Source organism: Halichondria panicea, chromosome 14, assembly GCF_963675165.1.
Source record: "Halichondria panicea chromosome 14, odHalPani1.1, whole genome shotgun sequence".
Taxonomy (NCBI): domain Eukaryota; kingdom Metazoa; phylum Porifera; class Demospongiae; order Suberitida; family Halichondriidae; genus Halichondria; species Halichondria panicea.
Window position 1 is genome coordinate 2,443,813 of NC_087390.1, and position 12,089 is coordinate 2,455,901.

General features: G+C 39.9%; 1 protein-coding gene and 3 long non-coding RNA genes across 5 annotated transcripts; 2 read left to right on the top strand and 2 right to left on the bottom strand.

The window, feature by feature from the left end:
* Nucleotides 1–2,332: 2,332 nt before the first annotated feature.
* Nucleotides 2,333–4,936, bottom strand: LOC135347574 (uncharacterized). The gene is made up of 3 exons (XR_010398467.1): nt 3,383–4,936; nt 2,772–3,099; nt 2,333–2,635 (listed from the first exon to the last, which is right to left on the bottom strand). It is a non-coding gene; the product is annotated as an uncharacterized LOC135347574 (long non-coding RNA).
* On the top strand, nt 3,395–4,730 carry LOC135347565 (uncharacterized). The gene is made up of 3 exons (XR_010398455.1): nt 3,395–3,651; nt 4,212–4,484; nt 4,528–4,730. It is a non-coding gene; the product is annotated as an uncharacterized LOC135347565 (long non-coding RNA).
* On the top strand, nt 4,771–8,051 carry LOC135347538 (TNF receptor-associated factor 2-like). Of its 2 annotated transcripts, none has more exons than XM_064545576.1 (6): nt 4,771–5,190; nt 5,307–5,460; nt 5,965–6,126; nt 6,775–6,852; nt 6,906–7,004; nt 7,109–8,051. In XM_064545576.1, exons 1-6 carry the CDS (start codon nt 5,069–5,071, stop codon nt 7,859–7,861), a joined length of 1,368 nt encoding a protein of 455 aa, XP_064401646.1. In that variant the 5' UTR covers nt 4,771–5,068; the 3' UTR covers nt 7,862–8,051. The 2 variants fall into 2 exon arrangements, with proteins under 2 accessions (XP_064401646.1, XP_064401647.1); XM_064545577.1 differs by having other exon boundaries at nt 6,927–7,004.
* Nucleotides 8,052–10,634: 2,583 nt separating this feature from the next.
* LOC135347563 (uncharacterized) lies at nt 10,635–11,623 on the bottom strand. Its single transcript, XR_010398447.1, has 2 exons — nt 11,020–11,623; nt 10,635–10,968 (listed from the first exon to the last, which is right to left on the bottom strand). It is a non-coding gene; the product is annotated as an uncharacterized LOC135347563 (long non-coding RNA).
* Between the last annotated feature and the right edge of the window lie 466 nt (nt 11,624–12,089).

The window sequence follows — 12,089 nt, forward strand, 5'->3', positions numbered from 1 at the left end:
AGTGCTGGAGCGACCACTCTCACACAGATGCTGATGACAGGAGACGGTTTTGGGATAGCGGCTAGGGAGATTGACAGGTAGAATCAAAGGAAATGTGCCGGCATAATTATTAAACACACACACATGCACATAATTATAAGAAACTAACGTGTATATACTGTACCAGCACATGAGGAGATGGAGCGTCTTACTATATGTATATAGTTTCAATAATTTATGGTATAGCATTGCGGAATCAATATCGTCTAACTACATTTCCTTCTTTGTAATGTGTAACAAAGCCGAGCGGTATGCCTTGTATTCGGAACGTAATCACAATAGAATGACCTTCAACATTTAATTGCAACACACTGTATAACAAAAACACACCTGCTTATATACCAACCTATAAGTATCTAGAATGATCTAGAACAAATAAAAGAACAAGAAACAACTAGAAAATCCCTAAGTCTATTGAGAACAATCTAGAATAAATAAGAACAGTCTGGAACCAATGATCCAAAGAGTTGTCCAATTATGTTACCAATAGTCCATAGTACAAAGTACATCACATAATGTGCTCTGTATGCGGCCGTTTGATCTAATAACTGTACATGTACAATGAATACAGCACTTAGCAGTTTAACTATAAATTATGGCAATGTTTGTCTATAGCATGACGATATCCAGTTTAAGGAGTTTGCTGTATATTGCAGCTACATGTATATAGCTGGTTTGATAATACAATATTCCATAATACATACTCTCTCCGACTCTCCCCCACTCCCCATTGTCCCCGACATAACTATTATGCTTTCCATTTTCTTGTTTCCTCGATAAGTATACCACTCCTCTCTCTCTGCTCTTAGCAACAGTAGCAATATAGCTATAGCTGCTGCTGCTGCTACATTACTCTTCAGTTGTATAGCTTTACTAACTTGTTCAGTGTTGGAGACTCAGTTGTTTGAGGGAGTTACTTAGGAGAGAGGCTGTACTGTACATTCACTTCAAAGCATGCACTGATATAGCTATATCCTTTACTAAAGCTATCAGTGCTTTAGCCAAGTTTGCCAAGTTTGCGGTGGTATGGTATCTATGAGACAACAGTCACAGTTAGTAGTCGGGTGTGTTACACACCCTCAATGCGGAAGACGTAAGTTGCGCTTCTTTACTCTCAAATAAAATGTTTAGCTATACTCTCAAAGAGAAACACTATAAATATTGTTACATCTGTATATACCATTATAATAATTGTTCCCAAACACACAGATTCATAGAAGCACCCAATGGATCATGGGAGAGGTGTCCTGAGGTGTAATGAAACACTCTTTTTACATAGGTCTATGCTTGGTTTGTTAATTCTCTTCACCCACTCCCTCGCAGATGCTCAGAACAGTCAGAACAGTGTAGCTACTCACTAAGGGAATGCTACTATACAAAGACTTGGGATGCACTTGCAAGGTATTAATTATTCACATACTCCGCATAGGCGGAGGAAGCAGTACGATATAAGTACGGCTACTGCATGCCGTACCAACTTAAGGGGATCCAGAACCGTACCAACTAAACTTTAGATTTGAGATAAGAGAGTATACAATAATGATTTTATAGTGACGCAGTTGATAAATGAATTCCAGGTTAAGTCACTGACTTAGTCAGCGTGCCTTTTTTGTTAGAAGCCATGATGATTACACGTGTCTGTGGGTGTGGCCATCTGCATCACATAATCAAAACTGGGCGTGGCTCAAACTTTTTTCTGGTCGCTTTGCAGCCTGTCTTTTTAATCTACCTAATCTAGAGTTCCTTCCTCCACCAATGCTTCGTAATACTCTGGCCACAGGGCACCATCAAGGACCTAACGAAGCATGCGAAGGAATACCTTGCTAATCACAACCAACCGCTGAAAATGGCCAATAGAAAAATTAAGCAAACTCTGCAGCATCAAATTACCAACAAAACAGACAATCTGAAATCTGAAATTAACAAAATTCGATCTGAGGTGATTGCAATTAATATGGTATCACATGACTGCATTCTAGAGCAGACAGGGAGTAGTACATGTAGCTATCATTAAACGTGCATTAGCATATTTATACCTCTGGCATTGCGCATGCATACCCTGAGGCGGCATAAAATCAGTCAGCTATTGCACACCATAATTATTATTACCGATTCCTCATAATGTTCAGTATGCATTTATAATTATTTTCTGCATCAGGGACTTGGTATATATAATACTTTCTACAGACTAAGAGGCCTCAAAGGTTATCTTCATTGGGGACAGCAGGGATGCTATGAAATACGCAATCATACGATATCGACCCCAGAGTGACAATAAGTGGGTGCGCTAAATCTCTTTGGGGGACACAAACTATAATCATCATTAAGAATGATCAAAGATTGCACAATAGTAGTATCCACTTCATCAACTCAGGTAAAGCATATTATACACTCACAAACATTATTAGTGTGTGCCAGTCAGTTAAGCAGGAGGGCTGTTGCTTCTGTTGGACGTCTCTCACTTTTCAAATGAGAACTGCCAATAATTATGCTCTCACTCAGAAAGTTGGGGCATGATCGACTGCGTTGCTATAGGTAGACTGATCCTGGTTGAGGGGGTGGGTGTGTTGGTCCGTATGGGGTTTGGTATATTTGTCTGATCGTAGGGGACGAAGAAAACATAGGTGATGATTGAACGATAGCGGGATAATAGCACTATTTATCGGATAGAGGGCATACGTTGTTATCATAACTGAATTGTTGTGCCAATAATTATACTTCTATGTTCTTACAATTCGCAATAACTTGACAAGAAACCTAGTAACAGTCCCATTTCTTTTAGGCATACGAGCTCAGAAAGTGTTTCCTCAGCAACAAGCACCACCATATCAGTATAGCGTACAGAGGCATAGTATACTTAACGGTAACTCGAGAGTACTGGTATCCATTCTGTAATTAGCTTAAACAAAAATTTAGAATCGTCGCTGCGTGTGCAATCTTCACCACTTTTACAGGCAATGTGACATTCTCCAGAAATTGGATTCCGCGCAATCCCCAGCAGAAGGCCAACAATAAAGAGTGGGATGATAAAATGCGCCGCCACACTCAGTTTCTTTAGATCTGTGGCAGTGATAGCGTGACTGTCACATACAGATGCATATATACTTTGTGCAGGAGAACACAGATTATAAACCCAAAATTCGACAATTGCAGGGTAGTTTGCCAAACTCTATAAATTCACACAGCGAGCCATTTTGTGGGTAGAAATAAATGATCAAATGCAGTGTATCGCAGTAGAAAATTGTTCTTTTTCTTGCTAACAAACAGTAATCTGATTGGTCGCTGCTGTGGAGACACTATATATAGTGAGCTAGCGGACACAGATAGCACTCTGACCTCTGACCTTTCCTCTCTAAGACCTGTCCAGCGAGTCCCCTGACTGTAGAAGTACAGTCTGTTTAGCGTGTGATTTTTCAAGTCTGCAGATTTCATCCAAGCTGTGAAAACGAAAAGATTATTGTGAAACCGAATGATAATACACGTGAAAACCAGCATTGAAGTGTATCACAATACCATACGTATCACAATCCTATAATGAAGTCCCACAAACATTTGCAATGTGAAAAATTGCTCGGATTGGCCGAGAGAAACAGCGTGGAAACAAGAACTCCGGTGAGAGTCAATCCATTCACAATAATTATTATTGTTAACCATTATTTGGTGGCAATCCTAGCACATTGCTGGTGTTCTATAGAGTATATATATACATGCATTTTAGGGGACAATTTGTGGGACATGATTTTATTATAGACCGTGCATTTCGCACAAGGTGTTTGAGTTTTGTCTTTTGAATGTTCATGGACAATAAAATAAGACATACAAACAGAGACAAGGCTATAAATAAACTATATATCCATCCAGTTTTCAGATGTAGTCTTTTTCTGCAGAGATAGAACAGTTTGAACAGGCAAATAATTATTGTTGCTGAACACATGCAAACGCACTGCCAATCCTATACTGGTTTTACTGCAAACAGATCCATCAGACATTTTTCCTGTAAAGTAGTCAAAGCATACTAAAACAGTATGCACTCACCAAGTAAGCTAGAGAATGTGACTACAAAGACTTCGGGTGCACAAAGGTATAAGGTATATATATACAAGGGGGGTAGACTCTACGTTTACAAGTATATAATGTACTCGTATGCTTATATTCATTATATTCGCCTGCAGGGTGCCATCAAGGACCTAACGAAGCATGCAAAGGAATACACTCAGTTTGCAATGATTCACAACCATGCAACTATTACCAGGCTGAAAATTACCAATAAAATATATTCTGGAGCGTCAAATTGCAAGATGTTCTGAAGTCGAAATTTGATCTGAGTTACATTCACGACTATATACAAAAAACAAATGCTATAGTGGGCGAAAGCACTCTCAAAGGAACTCCCTTGAATTTTCCCTCAGGCTATAAAGAATCGAGTACAATTCTGCTCAAACTCGGTAAGGAAAAATGTCACTATATTATATTTCTATACTGTTTTAGTTACGAGTGTTGGAGTGATTCCTCTCCACCCACCCACACATTTTGCATCAGGAAAGTAACGTGACTTCCGTCAACGCGTGATCAATTATGACAATTTGCCAATAACATAATTGTTGCCTCGAAGCATGCAAGCGGCGAATCTAGGCGCTTCGATTGATCAGTTACCATGCAAACAAGAAGTGAGTCTGAATACATCTGATGCACGTGATCTTTTATTTTAATTAAGGGCACTAAAGAAAAAAGTTTTTGTTTTGTATGATGAAAAAATTGGGGGGCCATTTAAAATGATATGAATACCATTATCATTAATTTATCATTGCCTCATTTCCACTTTCTATTTTAAGAATAGTGCCAACAATGCATAGCCAAGTTCAACCGGCCAAGCTAGATAAGCTAGATAAGCTGGCCTATCTAGCTATATATAGCTATAAAAGGTTATTCTGCTACAGAGTGAGTAGCTACATAACAAGAAGAACTTCTACACCTCTGAATCTCTACAACACCGACAGCTTGTAACTGATCAAGGGCTACTGCTGCTTTAATGAGTAGATCCATGTCTACACTAGTGTGTGTAAGCTGCCAAGAGTATGCTTTCCACGATCCCTACCAGTGTGATTGTGGAGACAGACTTTGCAGCAAGTGTTACACCGGCTATGCTGAGAGGTATGAAACAGTAGAACTGTTAATTAATATATAGTCATTGCAGATTGATATTCTAATAAATAACTTTCATGGATGACTTTCATGTTGTTTAATATTAATGGCTTCTAATTCTGCAGTGGCCACAAGAAATTTATTTGCTCATCCTGTGATGAAGAGAACATTGTGACCAACTGTTTCCGAGACAAGGCAGTGGAGTACGAGCTTCGGAACACCACCCTCAAGTGCCTGAACCAGTCCTGTCCCTGGGAGGGGGAGAGCAGGTTCTATCAGGTTTGAGTAATGATTACGCATAATTATGATAACTGCGACAAGCAATAATAGAGTTGTATCACAAATACTAGCTGTCTGTCAACATGATGCCGCTTTGAACACACTATGTTAGCTAGCTAGACATAACGTGTGTTGGTACTAGTGCTCTTAGAGGACGGCACAGATGGTACCCTATAATAATTCAACATTGTCTTACAGAAATTTATCATCGCTGATGAAGGTGTTCAATTCACGGTTCAATCATGACATGATATGCATCTGAATGAAAGCTGGTGAGAATATAATTATTGTCATGTGTTCAGTCAAGGAGCTGACCAACTGCAATAGCACTGATACTAGCTATCATCAGCTAGGGTTGCTCATTCTAGCTGTCATCAATTAATTTATAGAACTTCGCTCTTTAGATTGTTTGTATGGGACACGGCATGCAAGTAATTATATACTGTATCCCATACTCAACCGAAGAAGCAGAAATCACTGTATTTGTTGTTCTATTTTCTGTAGGAGCATAAGAAGTCATGCAAGTTTGGAGCAGTACAGTGCCCCAACTTGATATACGGCTGTAAAGAGGAACTGATTAGGAGTCAATTACAGAACCACCTCAATAAATGCAACTTCAACCCCATAACTTGTCGATGGTGTGGACAACACACCCTCAATGAAGACGTAAGTTATACGTTAATGTGTTTCTTACAATTCTATGGCCAGTACATACTAAGATGCATGGTATGACTATGACAAACCACATTTAAATGACCGTATATCTTCTAATTTATCGGACACTTCTAATCACCCCGGACACTCTTTTGGGCAATTGTTGTTGTTCTAATACAACGGACACTCCAGTGCTTTAATATTACTAAATATCTGGACAATACCTTGAAAAGTTGAGTTACATTCATAGACGGCAAGTAAGACTTAGAGTGCTGCAGTTAGATAGTTTTGAGTAGTTAGTTTTAGATAGCTAGTGCAACTATTCAGTCGTACACTGTTCTATTAAACTTAGCTAGCTCGCATGCAGCTGCTTATTATTCTGGACACTTCACATGCTCTCTAAAAATCTGTTCCAATTTATACCTGGACAATTTCTAAAATAATTATTTTTTGCTGTCCGATAAATTAACTAATTATCCGCCCACACCCTGCCCATGTCGTGTGTTATTGCTGAGTGTAATCAGAAGCTAATTGCTTGAGCTGCACCGCGCCTGTCGTACCTCCTCTGAATACACTTTAGATATATCCATGGTACAACTATTACATGTATATACGTACTATTGAAATCCGAACTATGCGTCATGATTCCCAAACACACAGATTCACGTTCAAAAAGAGTGTGAGATGGCACTAGACTACTGCCCCAATGGGTGTGGGGAGAGGTTACCTAGGAGAGAGGTGAGTCATAACGAATACACATCTATGATTTCCTTGTATGTTAATAATATTAGATCTTTACCCACTCCCCACAGATGCTCAAGCATACTAGGACAGTATGCACTCACCAAGTAAGAGAATGCGACTACAAGGACTTGGGGTGCACTTACAAGGTACATTCTCACATACGTACAGTAATTGTTCACATTCACTAAGCTTTATGTATTTTGTAATGTACTTGTACATGAATTATATACTAGCTCTTATTCATCTGCAGGGTACCATCAAGGACCTAACGAAGCATGCAAAGGAGTACCCTGCATATCACAACCAACTACTAAAAATGGCTAACAAAGAAATGAAGCAATCTCTTGACCACCAAATTGCCTTGATAGACAACAAAACAGATGACCTGAAATCTGAAATTAGCAAAATTCGATCTGAGGTGCAGTCACGACTGCAACCAGTAACAGATGCTGTGGTAAAAGCTGAGTCAGCAATTATCCGACTACAAGATGGACTCAGTGAGGTATCTCTGCTATTGCAAACACTTCAAGCAGCCAGTTACGATGGAACATTCATTTGGAAGATCCCCGAAGTATTGCGAAGAAGAAACGAAGCTAGAACTGGGAAAACTGTATCTCTGTATTCTGCTCCATTCTATACGAGTCGTCATGGATACAAGCTCTGCCTGAGACTCTACATGAATGGCGATGGTACTGGGAAGGGCACTCACTTGTCGTTCTTTATCACCCTAATACGAGGGGAGTACGACGCCCTCCTCCCCTGGCCATTCATACAGGCAGTCACTCTGACCCTGGTGGACCAGAACAAGCAGCGGGACATTGTCCAGTCGTTCCGTCCTGAACCAACCTCCTCGTCATTCCAGAGACCATGCAATGAGATGAACGTTGCCTCAGGCTGTCCCACATTCGCCCTCGTCTCCGTCCTTGACAACGTCTCCTACGTCAAGGACGATACCTTGTTCCTTAAATGCAAAGTCAACACCACTGGTCTGACCAATGAATGACAAAACTGTCTCTGAGTACTTGACACCATCATTTATTTTATTCGTTAATTTTTGTGTGCTGATCGAGTACTCCTCTTCATGTATATTCAAACCAAATTTGTTAATTATTTATTTATATGCCATGTTCATTATAGTTATTCAAGCAACTTAAATAGTTTATGTTTGTGCTATATAAGTCTGGATTTAAACGGCAGCTAGTATGCATGTGGGCACAATGCATGAGAACCGATAGAACAGTAGGAAAACTGGAAACTTGGCAGTGAGAAACAGCATGCAGGGACTTTTGGAACAGCTGTATATATGAACAGGGGAACATTATTTAGGAAGATATAAAAATATTTGGAACACTAGAAACAGCGGGAACCGTATCGGAACAGAGAGAACACTGGGAACACTATAGGAACCGTAGGACTGAACACTATATATATATATCACTATGAACTGTATAGCAACAGTAGGAACAGAGGGAATAATAGGACCATGCACTATATATAGGAACAGATCGAGGAAACATGTACAGTAAGAGGTTGAGGGGGGTGGGTGTGGGTGTGTTGGTCTGTATGGGGGTTGATATAAAAAATATTTGTCTGATCGTGGGGGAAAAGGTAGACAAAGAAAGCATACGGTAGGTGATGAACAATAGCGGGATAGTAGCACTATATTTATGGGATATAGAATAGGGCGTATGTTGTTATCATAACTGAATTGTTGTGCTGTATATACTTAATGTTCAATATTTCAATTACAATTCGTATAATGCAATAACTTGACAGTAAACCTAGCAACAGTCCCATTTCTTTTAGGATGATTTTCATACGAGGTTTCAGAAAGTGTTTCCTTATCAACCATGCAGCACCACCGTATACCAGTAGTGTACAGTATACTTAATGGTATCTCTATACAGCTATACTGGTATCCATTATGTAATTATAGCTTAAACAAAAATTTAGAATCGTCGCTGCATGCATGTACAATCTTCACCACTTTTGCAGGCAATGTGGCATTCCAGAAGTTGGATTCCCCGCAATCCCTAGCAGAAGGCCAACAATATAAAGAGTGGAATGATAAAATGCGCTGCCAGAAAAATACACACGGATTCTTTAAATCCGTGGCAGTGATAGCGTGATTGTGCAGGAAAACACAGTTAACAACCAAAATTCGACCATTGCAGGGTAGTTTGCCAAACATCCATATAAATTCACACAGCGAGCTATTTTGTGGGTAGAAATAGATGATCAAATACAGTGTATCGTTGACGTGAATAGTGAGGTCAGCCACAGACGAGTAGATGAAGAGCCTCAGTAGAAAATTGTTCTTTTTTTGCAAACAAATAGTAGCTCTGCTATTAGTCCAGTTATGCTCAGACGACTGACCTCCTATAGGTATAGATCACTCCCGAGATTCCGTATGCTAGCGCTTCTTGCCTAGTGAAGTCAATGGAGGATTCATTGCAATCATTTTGAGGGGACGACATCTTGCATGGCTTATTTTGTAGTTTTGACACATTATTGTCTTTAAACAATGCCAGTATTACATGTGACAGCTTGAACTGAAACTTCAAAGCTACGTATGTACTACATATTATTGCAAGGGGTCATATTTATTTTACTATAAAATGAACTTTTGGTTTATAGTAATTTATGTTATTGTAAACCATAATAATTTAAATCGATGACATAACACTATTCATACACACGAATAGATAATACAAGAGATTGTGAAGCAATCTGATTGGTCACTGCCTGCTGTGGAGACACTATAGTGAGCTAGCGGAGGTGAGTGCAATTAAGATAGACCTTTTACGCAGAGAGCACTCTGATCTCTGACCTTTCCTCTCTAAGACCTGTCCAGCGAGTCCCCTGACTATAGAGGTAGAGTACCGTTTAGCGGGTGATTTTTAAGTCTATTAGTTGTGCAGACTCATCCAAGCTGTGAAAACGAAAAGATTCTTGTGAAACCGCAAAAATAACCGATAATGCACATTAAAACTCACAGTGCATGTGGGACATAACCGTCAGCCCACAAAAAACACACGCTTCCAGGGGCGGATCCAGAGGTAGTTCGTTGGGTTCGTACGAACTACCCTTCCAGCTAGTATATATTAGCTAGCTAGCTAACTGTACTGTCGTGACAAAGTCGTACAAAGTACGTCCTCTCTGCTTAATAAAAGGGTGGGGCTGGTTCTCTTTGCATAATAAAAGGGTGGGGCTGGTTCTCTCTACATAACAAGAGGGTGGGGCTGGCTACTGCAGCCACATTGATTTGCACCGTGGTCAAGCGATTATTATATCTAGCCATGAATCCTTGACTCCTGATGTAAGAAGAGGAAAGTTTCAGGTAAGGGAGAGTGCATGACACTGCATATTGAATGACACTGCATACTTACATGTATAATTGTTATAAAATCAATAATAATTATATTGATGGTCAAGTTCTACAAGTCTATATATAGCCAAGTCTCCTCTTCACCAGCCACCACCGGCTGTCTTTCCACTGGGGACTACTACTATCTCTCCTCCAGTCACAACTATCTCTCCTGTGTTTATAAATCATGAGGGAGAACATGAGGGTTAATTAGTGGGCGTGGTACTTTAAAAGGGGCGTGGTCACAAAAATTTCGGCGCTGCGCACCGAGTGAACTTTTTGCGCGGATAAGAATTACTATAAGAACCCTAGCCTCGATCCCAGGCCGAGTTTTCGCTTTTATAACGGTTAGGCGAACAACTGGGCCTGGTACTAGTTGTCTGCGCATGCGTCAAATTTTCATTGTATATTTGTGGTCGGCAAAAATATTTAATAAATCAATAATAGAAATTTGTACACAGAAAATGCACAGAGTGAGTACACAAAAGATGCACATAGGGAGCTGCTTCACAAAGGCCTGGGGAGTTGCCAGTTGTGCTGCAGCACAATTACAGTGACCCAGGGCAACTTCAGGATGATTGAATGCCTTCAAATTACGTTTCAAAAAGATTTAGCAGGCTGCTGGACTTCTCTGATTCTAGGCCCCAACTCGTAACTCATTGCTTGAGAAAACGTAGATTCTCTTGATGTCTCTGAGCTACCCAGCAACGCTCGAATGAGCAGGTCATACTCCAGTCCTGTGTCTGTGAGTATAGGACAATATTAAAAGAAACCAAAGACGGTTAAACCCTTACCTCAAACTGTCCAGTCTCGTCCGTTAGTATAGCCAAGAGGAGCACTGTTGGGATAGCTGGATATTAGCCATTGCTCCTGTACAGAGAAGTAGACATTTTAAATACGTGTAGATCTATACATATTAAATTTCTCGGTTATAGTGTCATTGTCGACGAGCTGATGATGGCAGCACCAAGTTCTCTAGCTCACACTCTTCACTTGATCCACCATATTAATGATGAAACTATAGTCTACCTACATTCTTGCCAAACATGAACAAGACTTGATAGCATAGCCGGCCATAGGGCCCACACAAAAATATCTGACCTTAACAAGCTTGACAAAGCTTTATACCTCTTCCCTTGTTGTTCAGTCTTCAGAATAAGCTTCAGAGAAGAGAGAAGCTTCAGCTAAGAGCCATTCCAATCGATTCCAATAATGATAAAACGGGAACTGACTTCTAGTACACGATAGTACACGAATATAAATGTCACAAAAGTGAACGAGAATATCCATTCGTCAGAATCTGACAAACGACTGACGCATGCGCAGACAACTAGTACCAGGCCCAGTTGTTTGCCTAACCGTTATAAAAGCGAAAACTCGGCCTGGGATCGAGGCTATAAGAACCCCCCTTCCTTAAATCCTGGATCCGCCCCTGGCTTCACACCACACAACACCCTTTGGTAAGATTTTACTTTTTTATTTTTATTTTTTATTCTTTATTCTTTTGAGTGTAGTATAAAAATAAGTTTGAATTAAGCATTGAAGCGTATCACAATGCCATATACATAGCTATAATAAAGTCCTACATAAACACTTGCAATTGAAAAGTTGCTAAGATTGGCTGAGGGAAATACCAAAAGGCGTGGAAACAAGAAATCCAGCGAGAGCGTCCAGCCAGTTTTCAGATGTGGCCTTTCCCTGCAGAGATAGAACAGTTTCAAAATAATTTATGTGAAACATCAATCTGGGAGTTGGGAGAGGTTAATTGAAGTTGTTCACTTAATTTTATTCATGGTTACACAACACAATGAATAACATTATTTGGCTTTTGCACATGCAGTTAGCTATTTTTAGATTAGAAAAT